The 20,420-nt window shown below is 32.6% G+C and overlaps 5 protein-coding genes across 7 annotated transcripts; 4 read left to right on the top strand and 1 right to left on the bottom strand.

Moving 5' to 3' along the window:
- Positions 1-2,242: 2,242 nt before the first annotated feature.
- LOC107637091 (S-protein homolog 3-like) lies at positions 2,243-2,677 on the top strand. The gene has a single exon (XM_016340540.1). It carries the CDS (start codon positions 2,243-2,245, stop codon positions 2,675-2,677), a length of 435 nt encoding a protein of 144 aa, XP_016196026.1.
- A 4,384-nt stretch (positions 2,678-7,061) lies between these two features.
- Positions 7,062-9,863, top strand: LOC107637090 (S-protein homolog 3-like). The gene is made up of 2 exons (XM_016340539.1): positions 7,062-7,422; positions 9,805-9,863. Exons 1-2 carry the CDS (start codon positions 7,062-7,064, stop codon positions 9,861-9,863), a joined length of 420 nt encoding a protein of 139 aa, XP_016196025.1.
- Positions 9,864-14,074: 4,211 nt separating this feature from the next.
- Positions 14,075-16,291, top strand: LOC148569282 (succinate dehydrogenase assembly factor 2, mitochondrial-like). 3 transcript variants are annotated; one of them, XM_088483512.1, is made up of 5 exons: positions 14,075-14,348; positions 14,798-15,050; positions 15,125-15,251; positions 15,701-15,769; positions 15,877-16,291. In XM_088483512.1, the coding sequence occupies exons 2-5, from the start codon at positions 14,872-14,874 to the stop codon at positions 16,021-16,023; spliced, it is 522 nt and encodes a 173-aa protein (XP_088339638.1). In that variant the 5' UTR covers positions 14,075-14,348; positions 14,798-14,871; the 3' UTR covers positions 16,024-16,291. The 3 variants fall into 3 exon arrangements, with proteins under 3 accessions (XP_088339638.1, XP_088339637.1, XP_088339636.1); XM_088483511.1 differs by having other exon boundaries at positions 14,795-15,050; XM_088483510.1 differs by having other exon boundaries at positions 14,787-15,050.
- LOC107635001 (uncharacterized protein At4g14100) lies at positions 15,877-17,349 on the top strand. The gene is made up of 2 exons (XM_088483509.1): positions 15,877-16,840; positions 16,928-17,349. The coding sequence occupies exons 1-2, from the start codon at positions 16,360-16,362 to the stop codon at positions 17,098-17,100; spliced, it is 654 nt and encodes a 217-aa protein (XP_088339635.1). The 5' UTR covers positions 15,877-16,359; the 3' UTR covers positions 17,101-17,349.
- A 5-nt stretch (positions 17,350-17,354) lies between these two features.
- LOC107635002 (uncharacterized) lies at positions 17,355-18,563 on the bottom strand. The gene is made up of 4 exons (XM_016338364.3): positions 18,050-18,563; positions 17,902-17,960; positions 17,714-17,831; positions 17,355-17,639 (listed from the first exon to the last, which is right to left on the bottom strand). Exons 1-4 carry the CDS (start codon positions 18,295-18,297, stop codon positions 17,561-17,563), a joined length of 504 nt encoding a protein of 167 aa, XP_016193850.1. The 5' UTR covers positions 18,298-18,563; the 3' UTR covers positions 17,355-17,560.
- Between the last annotated feature and the right edge of the window lie 1,857 nt (positions 18,564-20,420).

Below are 20,420 nucleotides of genomic sequence, written 5' to 3'. Positions count from 1 at the left end.
CTACAAGAAAAAGACCAACACATGCCAACTACAGTAAACATAGAAGCCTAGTACGACCTAGACATCTCCCGTGGGCTGATTAGGACATCCCTTCTTGAATGACCGACTTGCCTACATAGGCCATATCGCTTCTCATGTCGCTCGGTCTCGTCCATGTCATTCCGGAATCTGGTGGATGTTGCTATTCCCATCTTGTGCCACCGCAATAAACAACACTCCACCATACCTGCCATACAGATGCGTACCGTCTACAGAGACAAAAGGGTTTGCAATGCTTGAAAGCCTCAACACATGATGGGAAAGCCCAAAATACCTTGTCGAACATACTGCAGTCGCATACCAGGAGGTGTCCATCATAGAACAGTTTGATGCGTAGATCACAAATGGTACCAGGAAAACAGCTCTGCAGTGCCTAAAGCAACTTTGGAACCTTATTGTACGACTCTTTCCAATTCCCATATATATGTGCAATTGCCTTCTGCTTGACTATCCAAACCTTTCTGTTGGATGGTTTGAAGTGATAGCTTGCTTGGACCGCACCTTACAAAACCGAAATACTTATAGAGAGGTTGGACTGAATCAACGGCAAGATGACCCTGCAGATCAGACTGCTGTCTAACTGACGATGGTCTTAAGACATGGTGGGTGCTAGACAACTGTGCACTCCACCCACCCTCCGAACCTCCTTGAACACAATAAAACAGTATTGATTTAACCATGTCGTACACCTACTTAATATATCGTACAGAAGTACTGAAAAGCACAAGTAAATTTAAGCTTACCAATATCTGATGTTCTGCCGAAGGGCCACACGGAGGCTCCATTGACACCCATTCTCAGCTTGACGACACTGCACGTGATACTTTAACCGGTCCGATTCGATAACCCGGTACTCCGCACTCCTCCGAATATTGTAGTTCTTCACACCCTGAAGCACTGCCTCTCGGCTTCTAAACTTGTGGCCGACCTGAAACTCTACACCGCCATCTAGGTTGTAATCCTCTTCACCCGTGTCAAGAAATGGAGTCCTCTCATGCATGGCATCCAGATCCAGACTGTGATAGTGAGATGGCACTGCCGATAGCGCCGGAATTGAGTGAGGTGGAGGTAAGACATGGCACACCACAGTTTGAACAGGTGTCTCCGGAACACACTCATCCTCATCCCCACTATCGGACAAGTCGTTGTCCGCAGTGTCTGCCACGTAATCCTCGTCCAACTCCTCCTCACCCTCCTCTGCCTCATCCACTGGAATGGCGACATGAATGGGCGGTGGTGCGAGGGATCGGTCGTCCTGTACATAGGTCGAGTGTACGGAACTCCCACCACCACTGTGTCCCACCTCTGCAGAAAGCTCCATTACCTAGAAGTCGTACATGCTCATCTCCTAGAAGTCAGAATAATCGAAATCGGAAGATTTCGTTACCCATGGGTGCCAGCAACCTATACGTCACCCTTTCGATTTTCCTCATTTGTGTACCACCGAGCTTGCTCAATATCAAACTCTTCAAATCCGACAACGCCTCCACACGCTGAGTGCGAAACAATATCGGATCCTCACACTCAAATGTCACCCCGTTGTTGCCATTTCTCATACGAAGATTGGAATAAACAAGCACAACTATGTATGGATTATTACTGGCCATTAATGCCTTGTATTTGTGAGAAATATGAGACACAAAAAGAATAGAAAAAATTTGTGAAGAATACCAAGGGTTACACATCATTTTATAGTTGCTAGGATTGTCTTCTATATATCTCGTTTACAGTGTAACGAGATAAACACATTGCAGCTGACGTGTCATATCTCGTTTACACTGTAAACGAGATACATGGATTGTCATCTCGTTCACAGTATAAACGAGATATGACTACGGAATGTAAAACGATAAATATTTTTAAAATTATTTATTTCAGTAATTATTACTTTTATTTTATTTATTTAAATAAAAAATCCGATGAATTGCTAATTTAATAAACCAAAAACTTAAATTTAATTTCTGCTGTATACTCCCATCATCATGCACTCTTTGTGTGGTGCCATATAACCATATTGTCTACAATATTCACGCCGCAGTTTTTTCAAATTTTTTAGTTCAACCATCTCTTTTACTCTATAGACTATAGTCTATAATACCTTAAATTCTAGTTACTTGATCCTATATATAAACATAACAATTATTCACAATTTCATATTAAAAAGGATAAAAAAAAAATTAGTAGTCCAAAAAGCGCGGTAGCAATGGCTCATCTTGCTAGAAGCATTTTCATCCTATGGCTTCTTACTATGCTTCCATTTTTTGGCAACGCTTTATCAAGGTCATCGGAAATATCTGTGGCAATTCAGAATCTTCTAGAAGACCAGGACGATCTAACGGTTCATTGCAAATCAAGAGATGATGATATTGGGGTGCAATATCTAAAGTCTCGTGAACATTTCTTGTTCCATTTTAGACCTAATATCTTTGGAACCACACTTTTCTATTGTAGCTTTGCTTGGGAAGATGGTGTTTGCCGTCGGTTTGATATATATAAATATGATAGGGACAAAACTTATACGGATATCACGTGGCAAATATTCAAAGAAGGACCTTGTAGGTTTATTGAAGATGATGGTCATGATGATAAACATGGAGTTGATGACATTTGCTTTCAGTGGAGTCACGATTCCTGTTGATTATTATTATTATTTGGAATATGATAGTAATTGAGCCATGAACAAGATTTGAACTCATGAGAAGAAGCTTAATTCTAAATGATTAAAAGAAAATCATATATACGTTGCCGTAATGTTAAGAAGAAGAAAAAAAGCCAGAATATTTAAATAAGGCAAATTTTGATTGATTTTTGTTAATTTTTTTCTGTTATCAAATATTTTTTATGTTGTTAATTATTAAAGGAGAAGAGCAAAATTGCTTAAATAGTTTTAATTCTAACAACTAGTTAGTTAGTTACTCATTGCACAGTAGTTAAAGATGATGTTCTTGGTATTTCTATCTTGATGTGAAGAGTTAGTTTAGACTTTAGACAATGGTTATAAATAGTGGCTGCAATTCATTGTAAATATACACTAATATACTGAATGATATTCACAGTTTAGTTTTGTTTATTCATTCACAAGTTACCTTTTTGCTCTCAAATTCTGTGTTCGTCTTCTCATCACAGTTTCATGTTTTGATCTGTGGTGCTCCTAATCTGGTTTCTCTTTAGTTCTTTTATTAATTAGTCTTTTGCTTCTACATAAACTAAACCCCCAAAACAAAACAAAACCCCCTCCTCCCCCAAAAAAAGTAAAATCTAACTGCTAATCTATGTAGGGATCTGTTCAGTGATCTTAAGATTAGTTATTAAATATTAGTTGTTAAATATTGGTTGTCGAAATATTTTTCTTATGCAATATTTGGTCATTAAATTTGAAAATATAATTTAGTAGCTGATTATTTTTACTAACAACCACTTAGCTAGATCCCAACAAATTAGACATTAAATTGTTATCTAAGATTGTAGTACAAAATTAATTATTTGCCACTGTTATGTCACTAAATTGCGATCACATTATCAATAATCTATTCATCACTAATTCAGTCGATATTACTATTAATATTTTGCATTTGTTGTTAGTCTAGCTAGACAAAGTCTCTAATAAACTATGACTATATATATATATATATTACAAAGAAGGTGGGATTTAGCGGGATCTTTTAAAGAGATTTGTGACGGTTTTAAATACTATAAAATAGATTATCAGCGTTTAGGTGATTATCGTCCTTTAAAGCATTGAGAAATGGATTTATAATAATTTCGATAAAAATCACCGTTATGCCAGAATATAGTGTCAATTTAGTTTGCTCGTTGAATTTCAGTTTTAATCTTGTTGGTAGATTCAATTATTTTAAATATGGTTATATACATTATCAGTTTAATTTTTTGAACAAGTAGTTTGATGACATATTGGTACATAATTAGAGGTTTTAACTTTTTATAACTTAAACGTTTAGAATTTGACTTTTATTAACTAAGAAAAAAAAAAGAATTGTAGTATAAAATAAATATATAAAAAAAAAGAAAAGTATTAAATTAATCCCTTACGTATAATCTTATTTTGATCCTTAAAATTTAAAATATTCTATTTGAATCTAAAAAAAATTATTTAACTTCAATATAGTCCCACCGTAAGGTCAAAGTTAAATAATTAACGAAATATCCTACATAACAGCAGTACAAGAATAAGGTCGATAATGTGAAAAATAAGTACAAGCTCCAAAGACACAAAATAGAGAGAGAGAAGATGGTGACTTTGTGATGGTGATAAGAACGGGATGAGGTTTGAGATGAGATTAGAGCAGTGAAGATGGTGATGATGAAAATTAGGGTAGAATTAAAAAAAAAAAGTTTGGCTGACGGTTGACTGTAAAAAATTTAATGGTAGAGATAAAATTAAAACTTATCAAAATGTTAAGGATAAAATTGAATCAAACTAAATGTTAAGAATATTTTTAAAAAAAATTCAAAAATATTAAGAATAAAAAATATACTTTAACCCACTTTTATATTAGACTTGTGGAATCTACTCTTATTTTTTACATTTATTCAATTCTTTTTAATTTTAAACATTAACATCTTGGACATAGAATTTGATGGACTTTCACAAATTAAAGACCTTATTAACTTATTCATATACAAATTAAAATCTCATTCTCATTATCATTTATTATTCTCATTATCAACAATATTTTATAATTTTAATATTATAATTAATTATAGTAAAATTAATTTCTTTTACTATATAGTTATTTATTTTATAATAATATTTTAAATTTAAATTACAATAGATTTTTACAAATTAATAAATTTATTAGTTTATTTATACAAATTAAAATCTCATTCTTATTATCATTTATTATTCTAATTATCAATAAAATTTTACAACTTTAATATTAAAATTAGTTGTAGTAAAATTATTTTTTTTATCAATATAGTTATTTATTTTATAATATCTATTTATATAGTTATTTATTTATTGTATGTCATATTAGTAATAAACTTAAAAATAATTATATTTATAAATTTTATTTTAATATAAATATTATTATATAATTTTTATGTTAACATTTTTTGTTCTCCAAAAATTTTTTCAAGCTTTGGTATTGACTTAGCTAATAATTTAATTTTTTTGAGATAATTTTTTTAATTTAATTATTTAATAATATATTTTATCTTAAATTTTTAAATATTAATAATTAATTAATAATAAAAAATAATGAATTTTGGCATTTTTCAGAAAGTAATATGCTATTTTAAGAAAACTTAAAATATGCGTTAATTGCGCTAGTCACTATGTTAGTATTCCCTCGATGGAACTACTTTTCAGAAACTATAATATATATATATATATATATGCAAACGCATTTTGTATGTTACCGTATAATGAGAAAAGCTTTATGCGTGCTTTTGAGACCTAAATTTGAGTTCAACCATAACCTTAACTCTATATACTTTTATATGTGTTAGTCTAAACAATGTTTAATTTCATCTAGTCATATATATAGACAGAAAAAGAATATATATATATATATATTATGATTAATATTTCGGATAATTTACGCATATAAAACATCTCTATGGAGATATTACATAAATATCCTAAATGAAAAATCGTTGCATGTATATATCCTAATTTAAATCTGACTTGTAAAAAACTTGAGACTTTAGAAATTGGAATTAACAGGTAAGTGATTATAGCTACACGAAAAACTCAATAAATTATTAGGACACAAATAAGAATAAAATTACGTACATGTTCTCACTTCCCATGTGGGTAAGTAATTTTTTACTTGTTATTTTAAAATCTAATGTGTTATTTGTGATTTTACATTTAAAAATGTGTTTCGAAATTCTAGATTTATTTATAAAAATTTTTATATCGGACAAATTAGTATATATAATAATATAATTTAGATATTTTTTTACAATTTTTCCCAGATTGAAAATAAATATTATATATATGGAACAATTTTTATGATTCCCACTCTAAAATTTAATAGTAAAAATTTTAAAGCAATGGTCCTTTTTTTGTGTGTATTATAAGTTTAGTATTTGTAGGAACAATTTTTATGTGTATTTTTTGCATAATTATTTAATCAATATTTTAAAATTACTGCTTAATAAAAAATTATTATATATAACAGTCATAAAACTGTTTTTATAATATTCTAAGAGAATAATTTTATTTTGTTATTATAAAGTACTAAAATTTGAACTTCAATAGTATAATATTATAAAAATTGTTGTTTAAAATTATCTAATTCAATCATTTTAAGGCATAGTAAATTTTGGTGTTATTAATTTATCTGATAAAAAGATTAATTTAACTAATAAATATAGAAAAGTGTTACTTAATTATCTTTTAAAATTTAATTTTTGGTCAATCTTTTTAAAAATTTATTATTATTTAATTAATTTAAATATCCACTTTCATATATCAATTATTTAAAAAATTAAGAAATTACTTATTTTTTATTTTTTTTTTTAAGATTGAATAAAAAATCATATTTAAAGGATATTGCACTGATAAATATACTTTACAGAGATTGATAAGACTAACAAAATTGTTTAAGAACCAATTCAGATAGCATATTATTTTTAATTTTCAACAACTAATTTGAACGTTAATCCATAATTTTTTCTGGTAAAGTAATATCGGTATAAAACCTAAAGTGCACCAAGTACCAACTTAATAACATAAAAACCAAATATTTTCAAAATTACAACAATGGGATGAATTTCTATTTTAGTAAACCATAAAGTTAATTAAATTTGTGTGTTCACTTTAATAATAATAATCTATATGAGGCACTCTTTGTGTGGTGCCATATAACAATATTATTTACAATATTTACGCCGCAGATTTTTCAAACTTTCGAGTTCAACCATCTTTTGAATACCTTCAATTCCAGTTACTTGATCCTATATAAACACATTACAATTGCTCACAATTTCACAGTGAAAACAAAAGAAAGAAGCTGAGAGGGAATAATAAACAAAGTTTCCAAATAGCAGTAATGGCTCATCTTGCTAGAACCATTTCAGTGCTATGGCTTCTTTTTATCACTACTATGGTTCCGTGTTTTGGCAGCGATTTAGCAGTGTCACCGGAGACATCTGTGGCGATCCAGAATCTTCTAGAAGACCAAGAGAATCTAACGGTTCACTGCATAGCAGGGAATCATGATGTTGGGGTGCACACTCTAAAGCCTGGTGAAAATTTCTCGTACCATTTGAGACCTAATATCACTGGAAACACGATTTTCAATTGCAGCTTTACATGGAATGGTGGTATTTGCCGGCGGTTTGATATATATGAACATGATGAAGACAACATGTTTACGAATATCAAGTGGCAAATTTACAGAGATGGACCCTGTATGTATACACCACATTCTGATCTTTATTTTGATGATGAAGATGATGATGATAGTGATGATGATGATGATGATGATGATGATGTACTTGATGACATCTGCTATGAGTGGAGTGACGATCCCTGTTAATTATTATTATTATACAATAATAACTTATATATAGACGAGAGAGTATGTATGAGAGAGCAATTATAGATGTTGTTCTTATAATAACAATAATAATAATAATAATGATAATAATAATAATAATAATAATAATCTAATAATATTGGAATAATATATTTGGAGAAGGTTATTGATGATGATATATGATGTACTATGCTGGAAAGCCTTAATTGTGCTTGTAAAAGCTAATTCTAAATGATCAAATGAAAATCATATATATGTTGTTAATTAGTCTTTTATTTCTCTTATATCAATATTTGGTCATGAAATTTGAAAAATTATGTGGTATCTGGTTCTTTTTCACTAACAACTACGTCACTAAGCTAGAACCCAACAAATTAGTCCTTAAATTGGTATCTAATAAGATTGCGGTATACATAATTAACTATTTGCCACTATTATGTCACTAAATTCTGATCGCATTATCAGTCAATTGATCACTAATTCAGTCGTTGTTAATATCTGATATTTGTTATTAGTCCAGACAAAGTCTTATAAATTATGACTATATACTACAAAAAAAAAAGAAGCAGAATTTAGCGGTGATTTTTTAGAGATTTAATTTGTAGTGGTTCCCAACTGCCGCAAAACGGTTTCAAACTACTGCAAAATAAATTATGAGCATTTTGGTGATTGATTCAATTTGGTTTGCTCACTAAATCTAGTTTTAATTTTGTTGGTAGATTTAATAATTTTAAATATAGTTTTGATAATGATTAGATATATAATTATTTGTATATATTTTTTACTAATTTAAATTTTAATTCTAATAATTTAAAAATTTTAATTAGAATTTAAATCTTATTAACCTAAAGAATTTCAATATAAGACATATATATATATATATATATATATATATATATATATATATATATATATATAAGTCTATGTAAAATTCACACAAATTTAAAATAAAATTCTTATGTGAAGGAGAATATTAAAGATAAAATTATTCAATTTTTTTTTATTAATTTAAGTTTTAGGACAAATAATTTCACTACGTTAATATTACTAAAGAAAATATCCATTAATAATATTATATCATTTGTGTCTATTAAATTTATAAATATAACTAAACAATATATATGATAAAAGAGTCAAATAAATACTCAAGAAAGAAAAAATATTTTTCATCCATAATTATTGAAAAAGATTTTTTTTATATAATTATTATCTACACAATTTTTGTAAGGTAACATTTCTCCTTGAAAGTATGGCAATTGATTGATAATTTAAGAAAGGGTTTAACTAACTTATATTCTTGTTAGGAGATATATTAAAGTTATTATCAGTAAAAAAAATTTAATTTTTTAATAAATAAATAAAAACTTTGTTAGATAGACAATAATTTTTGTGAACAATATAAATAATAAACTCTAAAATTGACCCAATAAAGTAAAAATACACTACACCTCAAATTACCCTACTAAATTTTAATATTAGGATAACCATTTGCACACCTAATGAATTAAACATCTGATATATCTATTGTTTTCACATTATTTAATATTTTCATTGTCTACCTATACTTTTTCATAAATAAATAACAAAAATAATGCACCAAAATAAAATTTAACCTTTATATTTTTTTAGGTTAACATTACATAAATATGTGAGATTATTTTGTTTTAAGAATGTGTATGTAGTTTCAAGTTAGATAAAATGTACCAAAGAAGTGTAATTCTAATTTAACTATGTATAAAGTAATATGCTATTTTAAAGAAACCTTATAAAATAAGTGTTATTTGCGCAAACGCGTTTTGTATGTTACCGAATAATGAGAAAAACTTTATGCATGCTTTTGAGACTTAAATTTGAGTTCAACCATAACCTTAACTCTATATATACTTTTATATTATGTTAGTGTAAACAATAATGTATGTTTAATTTCATACAGTAAAAATAATAGTAATGCATGTCTCTCATTTTTGCTAGAACTTATTTGATGTTATGGGTGGTTACTATAATTATGTTGCCATTATTAGTAGAGTGGATAATATTAACTTAAATTTAGAAGAAGAAATTTATTAATAGAATGAATAATATTAACTTTAAGAAAAGTTTTTGTAAAATTTTTATGTGTTATAGTTTTATTTTATATTTACTGTGTGTAACTTATAAAAAGTTATTAGTTTGAGACAACAACGACAATTATATTACAGATAGAATAGTTAAAATATTATATTTTACCTTTATGATTGATATTTATGTTTTTCAGGTCATATTGAGGAATCACATCACCAAATCCTCAAAAGATATGCTGGAACTTTTGCATGACCAAATATATGTCATAAATATTCTAAGTATTTACTTTTTTACTAACTGAAAGATAATTAATTTTCTTCATGAAAATTTCATTGATAATATTATCTGAGGAATCAAAATATATTTTCAATTGAGGATTTGATAATTGAATCGTCATTCAGAACAATTTCAAATATTCTGACTTAAAAGAGTTTAATGATTGCTAGGTTATATATCATACAATTTTGTATGTTACCGAATAATGAGAAAAACTTTATGCATGCTTTTGACACGTTGAGTTCAACCATAAACTAAAATCTATATATACTTTTATATTATGTTAGTGTAACAATGGAATGTATGTTTAATTTCATATAGTCATATAGACGGTAAAAATAATAGTAATGCATAGCTCTCATTTTTGCTAGAACTCATTTAATGCTTTGGGTGGTTACTATAATTATGTTGCCATTATTAGGCAACACTTATTCAATAATTCCAACTACACATTTTGAAGATAGAAAATGCTTTGGAAAGCAAAGATGAGCTAAAAGTTCATTGCAAATCAAAAGATAGACAATGATATTGGGGAGAACTATCTGAAGCCTCATGAGACTTTTGAGTTCCATTTTCGACCTAATGTTTGGGGCAGCACACTTTTCTATTGCTGCTTTTCATGGAAAGGTGGTTGCTATTGGTTTGAAATATATAGCGATACAAGGGACAATGCAAGACATTGTGTCGAAGTTTTTGCGCTTGGCAAATTAAGAAAAAGGGACCATGTTTATATATACCTAAAGATAAGAAGTCTGGTTGTTATGATTGCAATGCAAAACCAGGTCCACTTTGATTATTATTATTATTATTGATCTTTATATAATATTAGCATATGTTATACATGTAGGTTCAATATGAGAACTTGATAGATGATGTTCTTGCGCTGATTTCTTATTGAAATATAACAATTATATTATGGCCACGATCCATGATGGCTACAAATATGGTGGTTATGGGTGACTAGTTTTTTACCTGAAATTCAAAAGTAACACCTGTCAAGACTATTCTTATATTTAATTTTTTTTATTTGAGATTTTTTTTTCAAAAAAAAAAGTGGTACTTCATTTATTTCAAAAAGCCAAAAAGGGGATAAACCCAAGTGTCCTTAAGAAACAACATTAAGAGAAAGAAAAAAAAAAAGAAAAAGAAACTAAGAAGTGAGATGTCTTTAAAATTCCTCTGCCATGGTCTTAACTTCCGTCACTACTTGGTAAAGTGAAATGGTAGTATTCTCGAAGACCCTGACATTTTTTGCTCTTTAAATCTTTCATGGTAGTATCGATGTAAGTGCAGTCTTCTCCTTCCAACCCACTTCCTTCTTCAATTCATTCAAGAGCCAAGACCACCATTTCCAAAATTGATTTGGGAGAATTGGTAAAATCTAGTTTCTGAGACTGATTTCCGACCAAAAGAGTTGAGCTACGGAGCATGAAAGAAGACAATGAATGATAAATTTTCCTAGTTACTGACAGTTAGGGCAAAAGTTTTTGATAGATGAAAATCGTTGCTTGAGCTTACTTTTGACCGACAGACCACCATGAAGAACTTTAATTTTTAGATGAATGTTTTTACCTTCCTTGAACATGGTATCTTCCATGTTGCTTCCCAAATTTCTTTCTTGCAGCATGTTTCTGGGAGTTCATCCGATATGGATGATAAAATTGAAATGCAACTCAATACTCCGAAAAATTGAATAGTAGTCATTGTTGTCTAACTTCTAGGTAATTTCAACTTCATTATCGCTGGTTTTTGTCTATAGAATAGCACTTGCAATTGCTTGTGGATGGGAATCTATCTTTAATTACTTGCTCATTCCACTGTCTGTTGCTGGCATATAATTGATTAACGCAAATTAGATTTTGGTATATGTTAGACTGACAATGCACTGCAATTGGATTAGAATTCTCCAACTGCGGGTGCTCAAATATCCTAACACCAATGTATAATGGAATCATAACAACAACAACAACTCGCAAGGAGGACGAGGAGCAGCAACGACTAGCGAAGAATATCAACGAACTGGAGACCTAGCGACGAAGAGGAGTAAAAACGGCGAGTGGCGCGCGACGTCTAACCTCATGGATCTGCTGGCGTCGACGTCGAGCGAGGAAGAGGAGCAGCGCGAGATCTGGCGGTGAGATCCAGCAGCAAGGACTGAACGACAAGAAACAACGGCGGCAGCGAGAACCCCCCTCTTCTTCCCCTTTCTCTTTCCCACCTTCCCTTCCCCCTCTTCACCCCAGCGTGATTTCCTTCTCTTTTTTCGTTTTTCTTTTTCTTTTTTTATTTTATAATTTTTTAGTTAAGAATAATTTAATAATAAAAATAAAAAATTTGATAAAAAAAATTTTAAAACTAAGTTAAAATTTAATTATTGTGATATGAGTTTGATCAATTTATTTATATTTAAAAAGTAACTAAAAATTTAAATAAAAAAATTTTAAAATTTAAAATTTGGATGAACATAAACAATCAAATTTTAAATTTTTGTAATTTAAATTATATTGTATACAAATTTTAAAATTTAAAAGTTTTTTAATTTAAAATTTTGCATCTTTTAAAATTAAATTAGCCGATCTAATTCCATTCAAATTATAATAATTTGAATTTTTTTTTTGGTGACATAATAATTTGAATTGAATAGGATTAAAAATGAGGTAAATACTAAATTGATACCCAAAAAATTTTGTCGCCGATAAAAATAGTATTTGATTATTGTTATTGACAAAATAATCCTTGAAATGTTTTAAAATTTAACAAAAACACCAAACATAAAAACATAAAGTCACATTCAACAAAAATTTCTGATTTGACAATTGAAAAAACTTAATAATGATAGCAGAGAACTCTGATGGCATTTCCGGCGAGGAGGAGAGCTTGATTCGCTAATCTCTTCTCTCACCTCTTCACGCCCAACCCAAAACCCTAATATCTTCCCTCACCTCCTCTGTCGTTACTCGCATCGGAGACCTTCTTTCGTGATCAACCTCCGCTGTTACCCCCAAACCTATCTTATTCAAAATCCTAGTCAACCTCATCCCATTGTCCTTCTTCGACAGCCACTGCTCTAGCCCCTCCACCAGGCCCCTCTTTGCTGCTATCTTCGACAACCGGTGCCAACTCAAGATCCTCGAGATAGGCTTTGGGACATGAATCTTCAAAATTGTCACCGCTGCCATGCTTGATAGCAATGTGACCCTCACAGACCTTTCTTACATAGTTCTGAATATCCGATTCAACATTGACACCACCAAAGAAATTATAATGTCCACTAACGACGCCATAACTATGAAAGCGCTGAGGTGTGGTATTGATAATGTAGCGATAGGACACTGTTTTGATGTTGTTTCTGCTTTGGATCTGGTTTATCACGACGTGTACAAACTACTCCTCAAAATGATTCATTTGTTGTTTTTAGGGTTTGAGGAAGAGAAAGAGATGGCATTTGTGATAGTTCACATGAGGAAGAAGAAGGTTGACCACGAAAGAAAGTGAGGGAAGAGATTAAGGTTTCGGGTTGGGGGCGAGAAGGTGAAGGAAGAGATTAGCGAATCAAGCTCCCCTCTTCGCCCGAAAACGTTGTCGGAATTCTTTGTCACCATCATTAAATTTTTTTGATTGTCGGATTAGTATTTTTCGTTGAATGTGACATCATGCACTTTTGGATATTTTTGTTAAAATTTAAAATTTTTCGCAAATCATTTTGTTAATAACAAATGTCAAGTACCATTTTGTCAACGTCATAATCTTTGGAGTATTGATTTGGGTAGTATTTGTTTTGAGTTACTTGGATGAAAACTGAGAGATTGAGATTCAGTATCATGTTTGTTAGTCTTGGAACGAAAGCTGAAAATTTAATAATATTTTATATCTAAAATATTCCTATTTCAATTAATTAATTTTATCTTTATTTTTTGTGCAAATTAAATTAGAGCTTCATTTTTATTTCAATTTCTGTTTCTCATTTTACACTAAATATAATATTAAAATTTATTTCAGTCTCTATTTTTTAATATCTATTTTTTAATCTTTATCTCTTAGCCTCAGTTTGTTTCTATTTCAAATGCTACCTAAAGTGTTTAGTGTTTATCTCATTAAAAGATAAAAACCGATTACTCAAACCGGGTTATATAACCCGAACCGGGTCACGTTAAAAAAAAAAAAAAACTCGAAAACGGCGTGTTTGAACTTTGAAGGAAAAAATCCCCACCCCTGCACAGCCCCTAATGCCCTAATCTGATCAGTGATCACGCAGCCCTCAATCCCTCAACCGCTCAACGTGCTCTTCTCTGGAGTCTCTTTCTCGTCACACTCTGACTCAAGCTCAAGCTCTCTCACGGCTGCTGCCACACTCAACCTCTCTCGTCTCCGTCTCGCTCACGCACTCACTCTCTCGCACTCAACCTCGGGTGGTGGTCGTTGTCGTCTTATTGCTTCGGACGTCAGTTGCTCCCTGAGCAGGTGAGCTTCCTTCGGCCCTGTTCTTCTTTTTCAATTTCATTGCCCTAAATCATCACTACACCTTGAATTTGTTGCTGAAAATATCACCGAGCTCATTTTTTTTCTGAAAATAATCACTTGTTGCTGATTATCAGCACTGATAGTTGAATTTGTTGCTGTCTTGCTGAAATAATGATTTAGCTAAATTTTTTGTTGCTGTAAATCATATTTGTAGGTAAAGTATTTGTTGCTGGACATTATCATGGTTGAATTTGTTGTTGAAAATTATCAATCAGCTGAATTTGTTGCTGAACATATCACTGAGCTAATTTTTTTGTTGCTGGAAAAGATGACTGAGTTGAATTTGTTGCTGATTATCATTACTGAACCTTGAATTTGTTGCTGTCTTGCTTAAATAATCACTTAGCTAAATCTTGTGTTGCTGATAACTATGGGTAGTACTGTAGCAGAAGAGGAAGGCAAAGTGCAAACCGTTACAAATACAACTAAAACACAATTCATTAGTTCCAATTCTCCGAATCAAATGGGTTCTCTGAGACGAGGCTTAATCAACCTCCGGAGATTCCTCACTTCATCTAATCCCACCGCATCTCCTCTTCCTCGCTATTCTCTTTCTTCCCCTTTCAGCTCCCTCCCTGCCGATCCTTTCTCCCTTCATATCGATTTATCTGATGAAGAAAGCAAAAGGCGCTTGTTTAACAGGTTCCCCTCCCCCCTCTTTCTATTCTTCTCTTTTAGCTGTTCCTCTGTTGATTTTGTTCTTTCTTTCCGAATAGGCTAATTTATAGAAGCAAACAACGAGGGCTCTTGGAACTCGACTTGGTTCTCGGTAAATGGGTGGAGGACAATATTCACTCCTTGGATGAAAGCCGTGTTCGAGCTCTCGTTCACATGCTCGACTCGGTAATCCCCCCCCCCCCCTCTCTTTCGTTATCCTTTCTGCTTGCTTTTACATCCACCGCCATTAATAGTTTCCTTCACTCTAGTATTGATTGGTTGTAAAGATTACCTAGGATCATCTCAATTCCACTTTGATCCATTGTACAATTGCACAAGTTTGTTATCTTCTAATTTCATTGGTACACCTAAACTCCATCGTTATGGTCTTATGGAATGGAACTCTTTGGTTTACACCAACTTGATTGTAATTATTTTGGGGGGAAATTTGGGTGATAAGGTCAGGAATTTTGAAGTTGGCACACCTATCCATTAAAATTGTATATAAGTGTGTGTTTTGATAGGGTCAGGAATTTTGATGGAAAATAAATAAATGGAGAGCTGTTAGGCTAGCTTGGTTGATAAATTTCTTTGCTCGAGTAATGACACTTCAAAATCCTTCTTCTGTTCTATAGGAGAATCCAGACCTATGGAAGTGGCTATCTGGACAGGAGAAACCCCCAGAATCAGTTAGCAGTAATCCAGTGAGTTTCATTTCATTATTTAATTGATGGAGTTCCAAGTTACTTATTTGATTTGATTTTTGCTTTTCCTGTGGGTAAAATTCACATTTGAGTTATCTATTGCTTAGGTTTTTGCTGCAGTGCATGAAAGAGTTATGAAGAACCTTGAGAGCCATTCTGCCCCAGAAACAAGAGCAACACCTGGCCAACCATGGGTAAGGGGTTGGGATGATATCAAGAAAGGTCGGGACGGTCCCATTGTTGGCAATCAGTAGCTTGAGAACTCAAGATCTTGTCATTTGTAACAATGAAAAAAAATGCATTTTTTACCATTTTTGTTATTATAAAATAAGTGATGGGTAACTGACTAACTGCAACTCAAAGGTTTGTATTAGCAAGTGCATATCAGCACAAAGGGAGAAAAAATAAAACTAGAACTAGAAGATTTGGACTTTTTGGACTAAATCATTATTTTAGTTCCCAAAAAGATTCGTGTTCCGATAGAAGATCGGGAAGAAATACTAGACTTCTTGTGGACCCGAATTTTGCACGTGTCTTATATATCTCAAATTTCTTGACGTCTTGTTCTGACACTCACACAAACCACGTGAATGGCCTCTGCAACTGCATTAGACCCCGTTTGTGTGTTTCTGCTACTTCTTCCTCTGTTTCTTCAGCTGTCGCCGTTAATGGCAGAGGAGCCAGTTCCATGTCCAGCAACATGGCCTGATCAATTCCACTCGGTGCTCTTCATCAACAGAAGCAGTTCCCTGCAGAAGGTAGACTTATGGTACGACTGGCCCAACGGCCGCAACTTCAACATCATCCAGCACCAGTTGGGTGTCCTCACCTACGACCTCGAATGGGACAACGGCACCTCCTTCTACTACACCCTCCACCCATTCAACACCACCTGCAAGGTGGTACATTTCGATGTTGGCATTCTACGCCCCAACTGGCTCGACGGTGCTACCTTTCTTGGTCATAAGAATGTTGACAATTTCCTCTGCAATGTCTGGGAGAAGGCTGATTTCATCACCTACTACGAGGATGTACTTACTCAAAGACCTGTTATGTGGGTCTTCTCCTCTGGTTGGTTACTTCTTCGGTATACTTCTTCAATTATAATATCATTATATGTTATTTGTAATGAATGCTGTTTCATTTGGTTGATTCCAGGAATGGTTGCTCATGTGATGACATTTGAGGTTGGTGCGGTGCTCGAGGATACGAATTGGCAGGCACCTGTGTATTGTTTTAGTGAGACAGATACCAGCAGCTCACTCTTAGAATCATCTATTGATGTTTCTCATGGGACATTGATCAGAGGGATACCCCATACTGCTGCTTAGTGGTTGTTAAATTTCCATTAAATGTATGCTGTATTCCAAAATAAAAACATGTTGCTATTTGCTTCGTTGAGTTGAAGCTATTTTTATCAATGTTGTTTACTTGTTTAGAATGATAATGAACCGTTAAGAGTCCTTTATGAACTTCGTGTATCTGTTATTGAAGCTGATACCATAGCTTCATTGCATGTCATTTGAAGAATGTTACTGTATAAATAAGAAATTCTTGGCATCGAATCTTAGAAAACTCAACCATGTTGAAAATGTAAATATAGATTATTCTTTTTAAAAACGTGAATTGAGAGAGTGAAATCAACTCTTCCACCTTGATTAGGCAGGGTTTATAAACATGACCAATAATGTTCTCCTCTATGAATGAAACACAGGGTACAAAAAGAAAGAAAGAAAAGAAGACAAGAGTACCACTTAAACTCCACATTTCAGAGGTAACGGGGAGTGCAACCTAGTACTGGGTGTTGAGGTAGAAATACAATCCAACAAGCGCTGCAATTCCCACCAAAATTGCAATAGGAAGTGCCTTCCTGTGAACAAACAAAAATGAAATCCAACCATTTTTCTTGCATATGCTTGGAAACGAAAAAGATGGATGACTCACCCAACCGCTTCATCCCTCTGGAGCTCGGCCTTTCTTGCCTTTCTAACCGATGTATCATTTGCATCTCTTGTGACGGATGGTGCATAAGGCTTAAATCTTCTCTTTGGAGCTCCACAAACTGCAAAGTACACCCTTTCTTATTGTAATCAAGTATTTGTTGAAATTAAGCACAAGAAAAAAAGAATTACCGGGGCAGAAGTAGTTATCAGGCAACTTGTCAAAGGGTGTTCTATCGTTATATATATACCTGCATCATATGAATCACCATGAATAATTTCCAAGTTGAAACAAGAAGTGTATCATATCATCATATCATGATTGAGAATGAGATAAGACCCGCAATCTCGGCAGATATAAGCTTGCTTGGAGGCCACCCGCATGGAAATCCTTGGTGCTGCTGATGTAAGGTGTTTCTGGTTGGGATGATGCAAGAGGTTCAGTGAGCCTGAGAAGAACCATGACTTGGGACCCAGCGCCATCGGCTTCAATTTCAAGGTTGGTCGTAATCCACCACCACCATTTACTGAACAAGGGCCACAGTTTGCGGCGGTGTTAAGGCCACTTGCTGTGGCTGCCTGTGCCATTTTTTGCTACTTTCTTACTTTGCTCTTCTTTCTCTCTCTCTCTGAAGAAGATGAAGAAGAAGATAAGAGAATGGTTTTGTGTGGAAAGAAAGGAGGGTGTGTGCGCGAATCCGTAATTGACATGTGTGTCCCTATTCCTACGTGGAAAGTGTGCCACTTTTACTTCACACCACACACACGCTCTCTCATAAGGACAAGTGGACACTATCCTTGCCTTGTAAGTTCTTGATCTCGAAATTTTGCATATCCCATCACACAAATAAATTAAGCGAAAATTGTTTCTTCTTTTTTCCGTTAATTTTTGTTTGTGGGAGGGTTTCTTGGGAATGGGGCAGCAAATCAGCTTCAACGAAAGGCAAAGAGAAGAGAAAGAAATTAATTTGCTTTGAATTTTGGGTTTCGAAGGGGATTTTTCTGGTTTAGTGCGGTTTCACTTACCTTCTTCCATTTTTTCTAGAGCTTGCTCCTATCAAAACTTCTTTTTTGGGTGGGCAGAAGTTTAATGCTGTAGCATAATCCATTTATGAGCTGATGTTGTCTTTTTCCAGTGATTGACAATGCTATAATTATCTATTACTATTAACAATATTGAGTAACTTCAGAATTGATGGATTGGCTGTGCTGACTCTTGTTTTTTGTAAAATGGTCTGCATTTAGCAATAATAAGGTATGCATTGAAATTACTTTGATTAGTTGAAGAAGAATTTCACTGGAAGGGCATGCCATAGACAGAATCTTGTCTTGTGTAGTTCTACTCTAGTTGGTATTCTAGTTACACATTATTACACTGGGAAGGTTGAAAGTTTTTGTTTACTCTAGAGGACTTTTTTATGACGTTGGAAATGACCCTGAAGGTGGATAGTACGCAATGTACTTCTTTTACAAGTTCAAATGAGGAGTATTTGCATTCATTATTTTCATCTTGTGAAGAATGAATGGCTTTAAGGACAAGCCACTATTTGACATTTCCACTGAGACTCACATCCATCCCACCAGAAGTTATACTTAGGAAACAAAGTTGCTTGCTAACCCTTCAATGAAGCAAGAATGCGTTCTTGAAACTAGGACTCCTGGACCTGTGGCCTGTGGGTGATCTTAAACCTTGGTAGCAATTGTAACAGTTTTCTGAGGTTCAGAGGGTATTCTCTCAAATCGAGATGCATTTTCTTTGCTTTTATGCGGACGACAAGGATAGTGATCAAGTCACAAATACGTTGGCGTTAAAGGAAGAGACATCGACATCGATTGTACTGCGGAAGATAAGGATAATAATCAAACTACAAACGCATCGCATAGTGTGGTGGAGAGAGGTGGATGTAGTGGGGAGTGGCGAATAAAGGGTGATGGAGATAGATTGCATAGTGTGGTGGAAAGGGAATGGAGTTTCGGCTGGGGAGGGGCATGACCGCATGAGATTCGGAATTCTAAGTAGAATTGGAGCAGAAAGATTTGGTGTGTTAGCTTGCAGGAACTCGAGTTCAAGAAGCCGAAAATTTAGAAAAGGTGACATACCAAAGTCAGAGTATTAAGTTAAAGGGCGAAGTAGTAGTGAAGAAAAAATGTGATTAAGATGGTGGCAATTGAGATGTGAAAATTTGAGATTTGGAGAAAATATAGTGATAGAATTGAAGTTGAAGAAAAAAGAGTGGTAATTATTGGATATTTTATTGAAACATCAACAAAAGTTTAGGATTTGGTCTTTTTGTTAACAAAATCCATTTTTTGTAAGTATAACTTTAGTTTTTTTTTTTATGAGTGTTTTTGTCAATATTTACAAAGTTTATGAATACAAATAGTTATTTTTCTATTCATTAAATCACTTATTTTGTTAATTATAATGATTATGATTTGCTGTTTTCTATATTCTAGATTCTGATGGTTGGATAGATTAAATCCTGATTGTTGTAATTGTAAAAAAGAATTCAATTGAATTAACTATTTAACTCTGCTGATTAACTGATGAAGAAAATCTGGTTGCTGCCTCTTTTGTTTTATGACTTCCGGAGTATTTTTATTGATATTTTTTATGGCTGGAGATTTATTTTGTTAAATGTAATTTATACTGTGTGATTTCTGTGTTTATTTGGTTTAAAATTTATTAAATTTAAATATTGAAAATTATA

The sequence above is a fragment of the Arachis ipaensis genome, chromosome B4 (assembly GCF_059453495.1).
Source record: "Arachis ipaensis isolate K30076 ecotype BB chromosome B4, ASM5945349v1, whole genome shotgun sequence".
Taxonomy (NCBI): domain Eukaryota; kingdom Viridiplantae; phylum Streptophyta; class Magnoliopsida; order Fabales; family Fabaceae; genus Arachis; species Arachis ipaensis.
The sequence above is the reverse complement of the archived record's forward strand: the minus strand, read 5'-3'. Positions and strand labels throughout refer to the sequence as shown.

Excerpts from the sequence above, each read along its gene's own strand:
- LOC107635001 (XM_088483509.1), top strand. The coding sequence starts at position 16,360 with ATGGCCTCTGCAACTGCATTAGACCCCGTTTGTGTGTTTCTGCTACTT. Across the intron at positions 16,841-16,927 it reads TATGTGGGTCTTCTCCTCTG|GAATGGTTGCTCATGTGATG; the intron begins GTTGGTTACTTC and ends GGTTGATTCCAG.
- LOC107637090 (XM_016340539.1), top strand. The coding sequence starts at position 7,062 with ATGGCTCATCTTGCTAGAACCATTTCAGTGCTATGGCTTCTTTTTATC. Across the intron at positions 7,423-9,804 it reads AATTTACAGAGATGGACCCT|GTCATATTGAGGAATCACAT; the intron begins GTATGTATACAC and ends TATGTTTTTCAG.
- LOC107635002 (XM_016338364.3), bottom strand. The coding sequence starts at position 18,297 with ATGGCACAGGCAGCCACAGCAAGTGGCCTTAACACCGCCGCAAACTGT. Across the intron at positions 17,961-18,049 it reads TATATCTGCCGAGATTGCGG|GTATATATATAACGATAGAA; the intron begins GTCTTATCTCAT and ends CATATGATGCAG. Across the intron at positions 17,832-17,901 it reads TGATAACTACTTCTGCCCCG|TTTGTGGAGCTCCAAAGAGA; the intron begins GTAATTCTTTTT and ends TGTACTTTGCAG.
- LOC107637091 (XM_016340540.1), top strand. The coding sequence starts at position 2,243 with ATGGCTCATCTTGCTAGAAGCATTTTCATCCTATGGCTTCTTACTATG.
- LOC148569282 (XM_088483512.1), top strand. The coding sequence starts at position 14,872 with ATGGGTTCTCTGAGACGAGGCTTAATCAACCTCCGGAGATTCCTCACT. Across the intron at positions 15,252-15,700 it reads TCGTTCACATGCTCGACTCG|GAGAATCCAGACCTATGGAA; the intron begins GTAATCCCCCCC and ends TCTGTTCTATAG. Across the intron at positions 15,770-15,876 it reads AATCAGTTAGCAGTAATCCA|GTTTTTGCTGCAGTGCATGA; the intron begins GTGAGTTTCATT and ends TCTATTGCTTAG.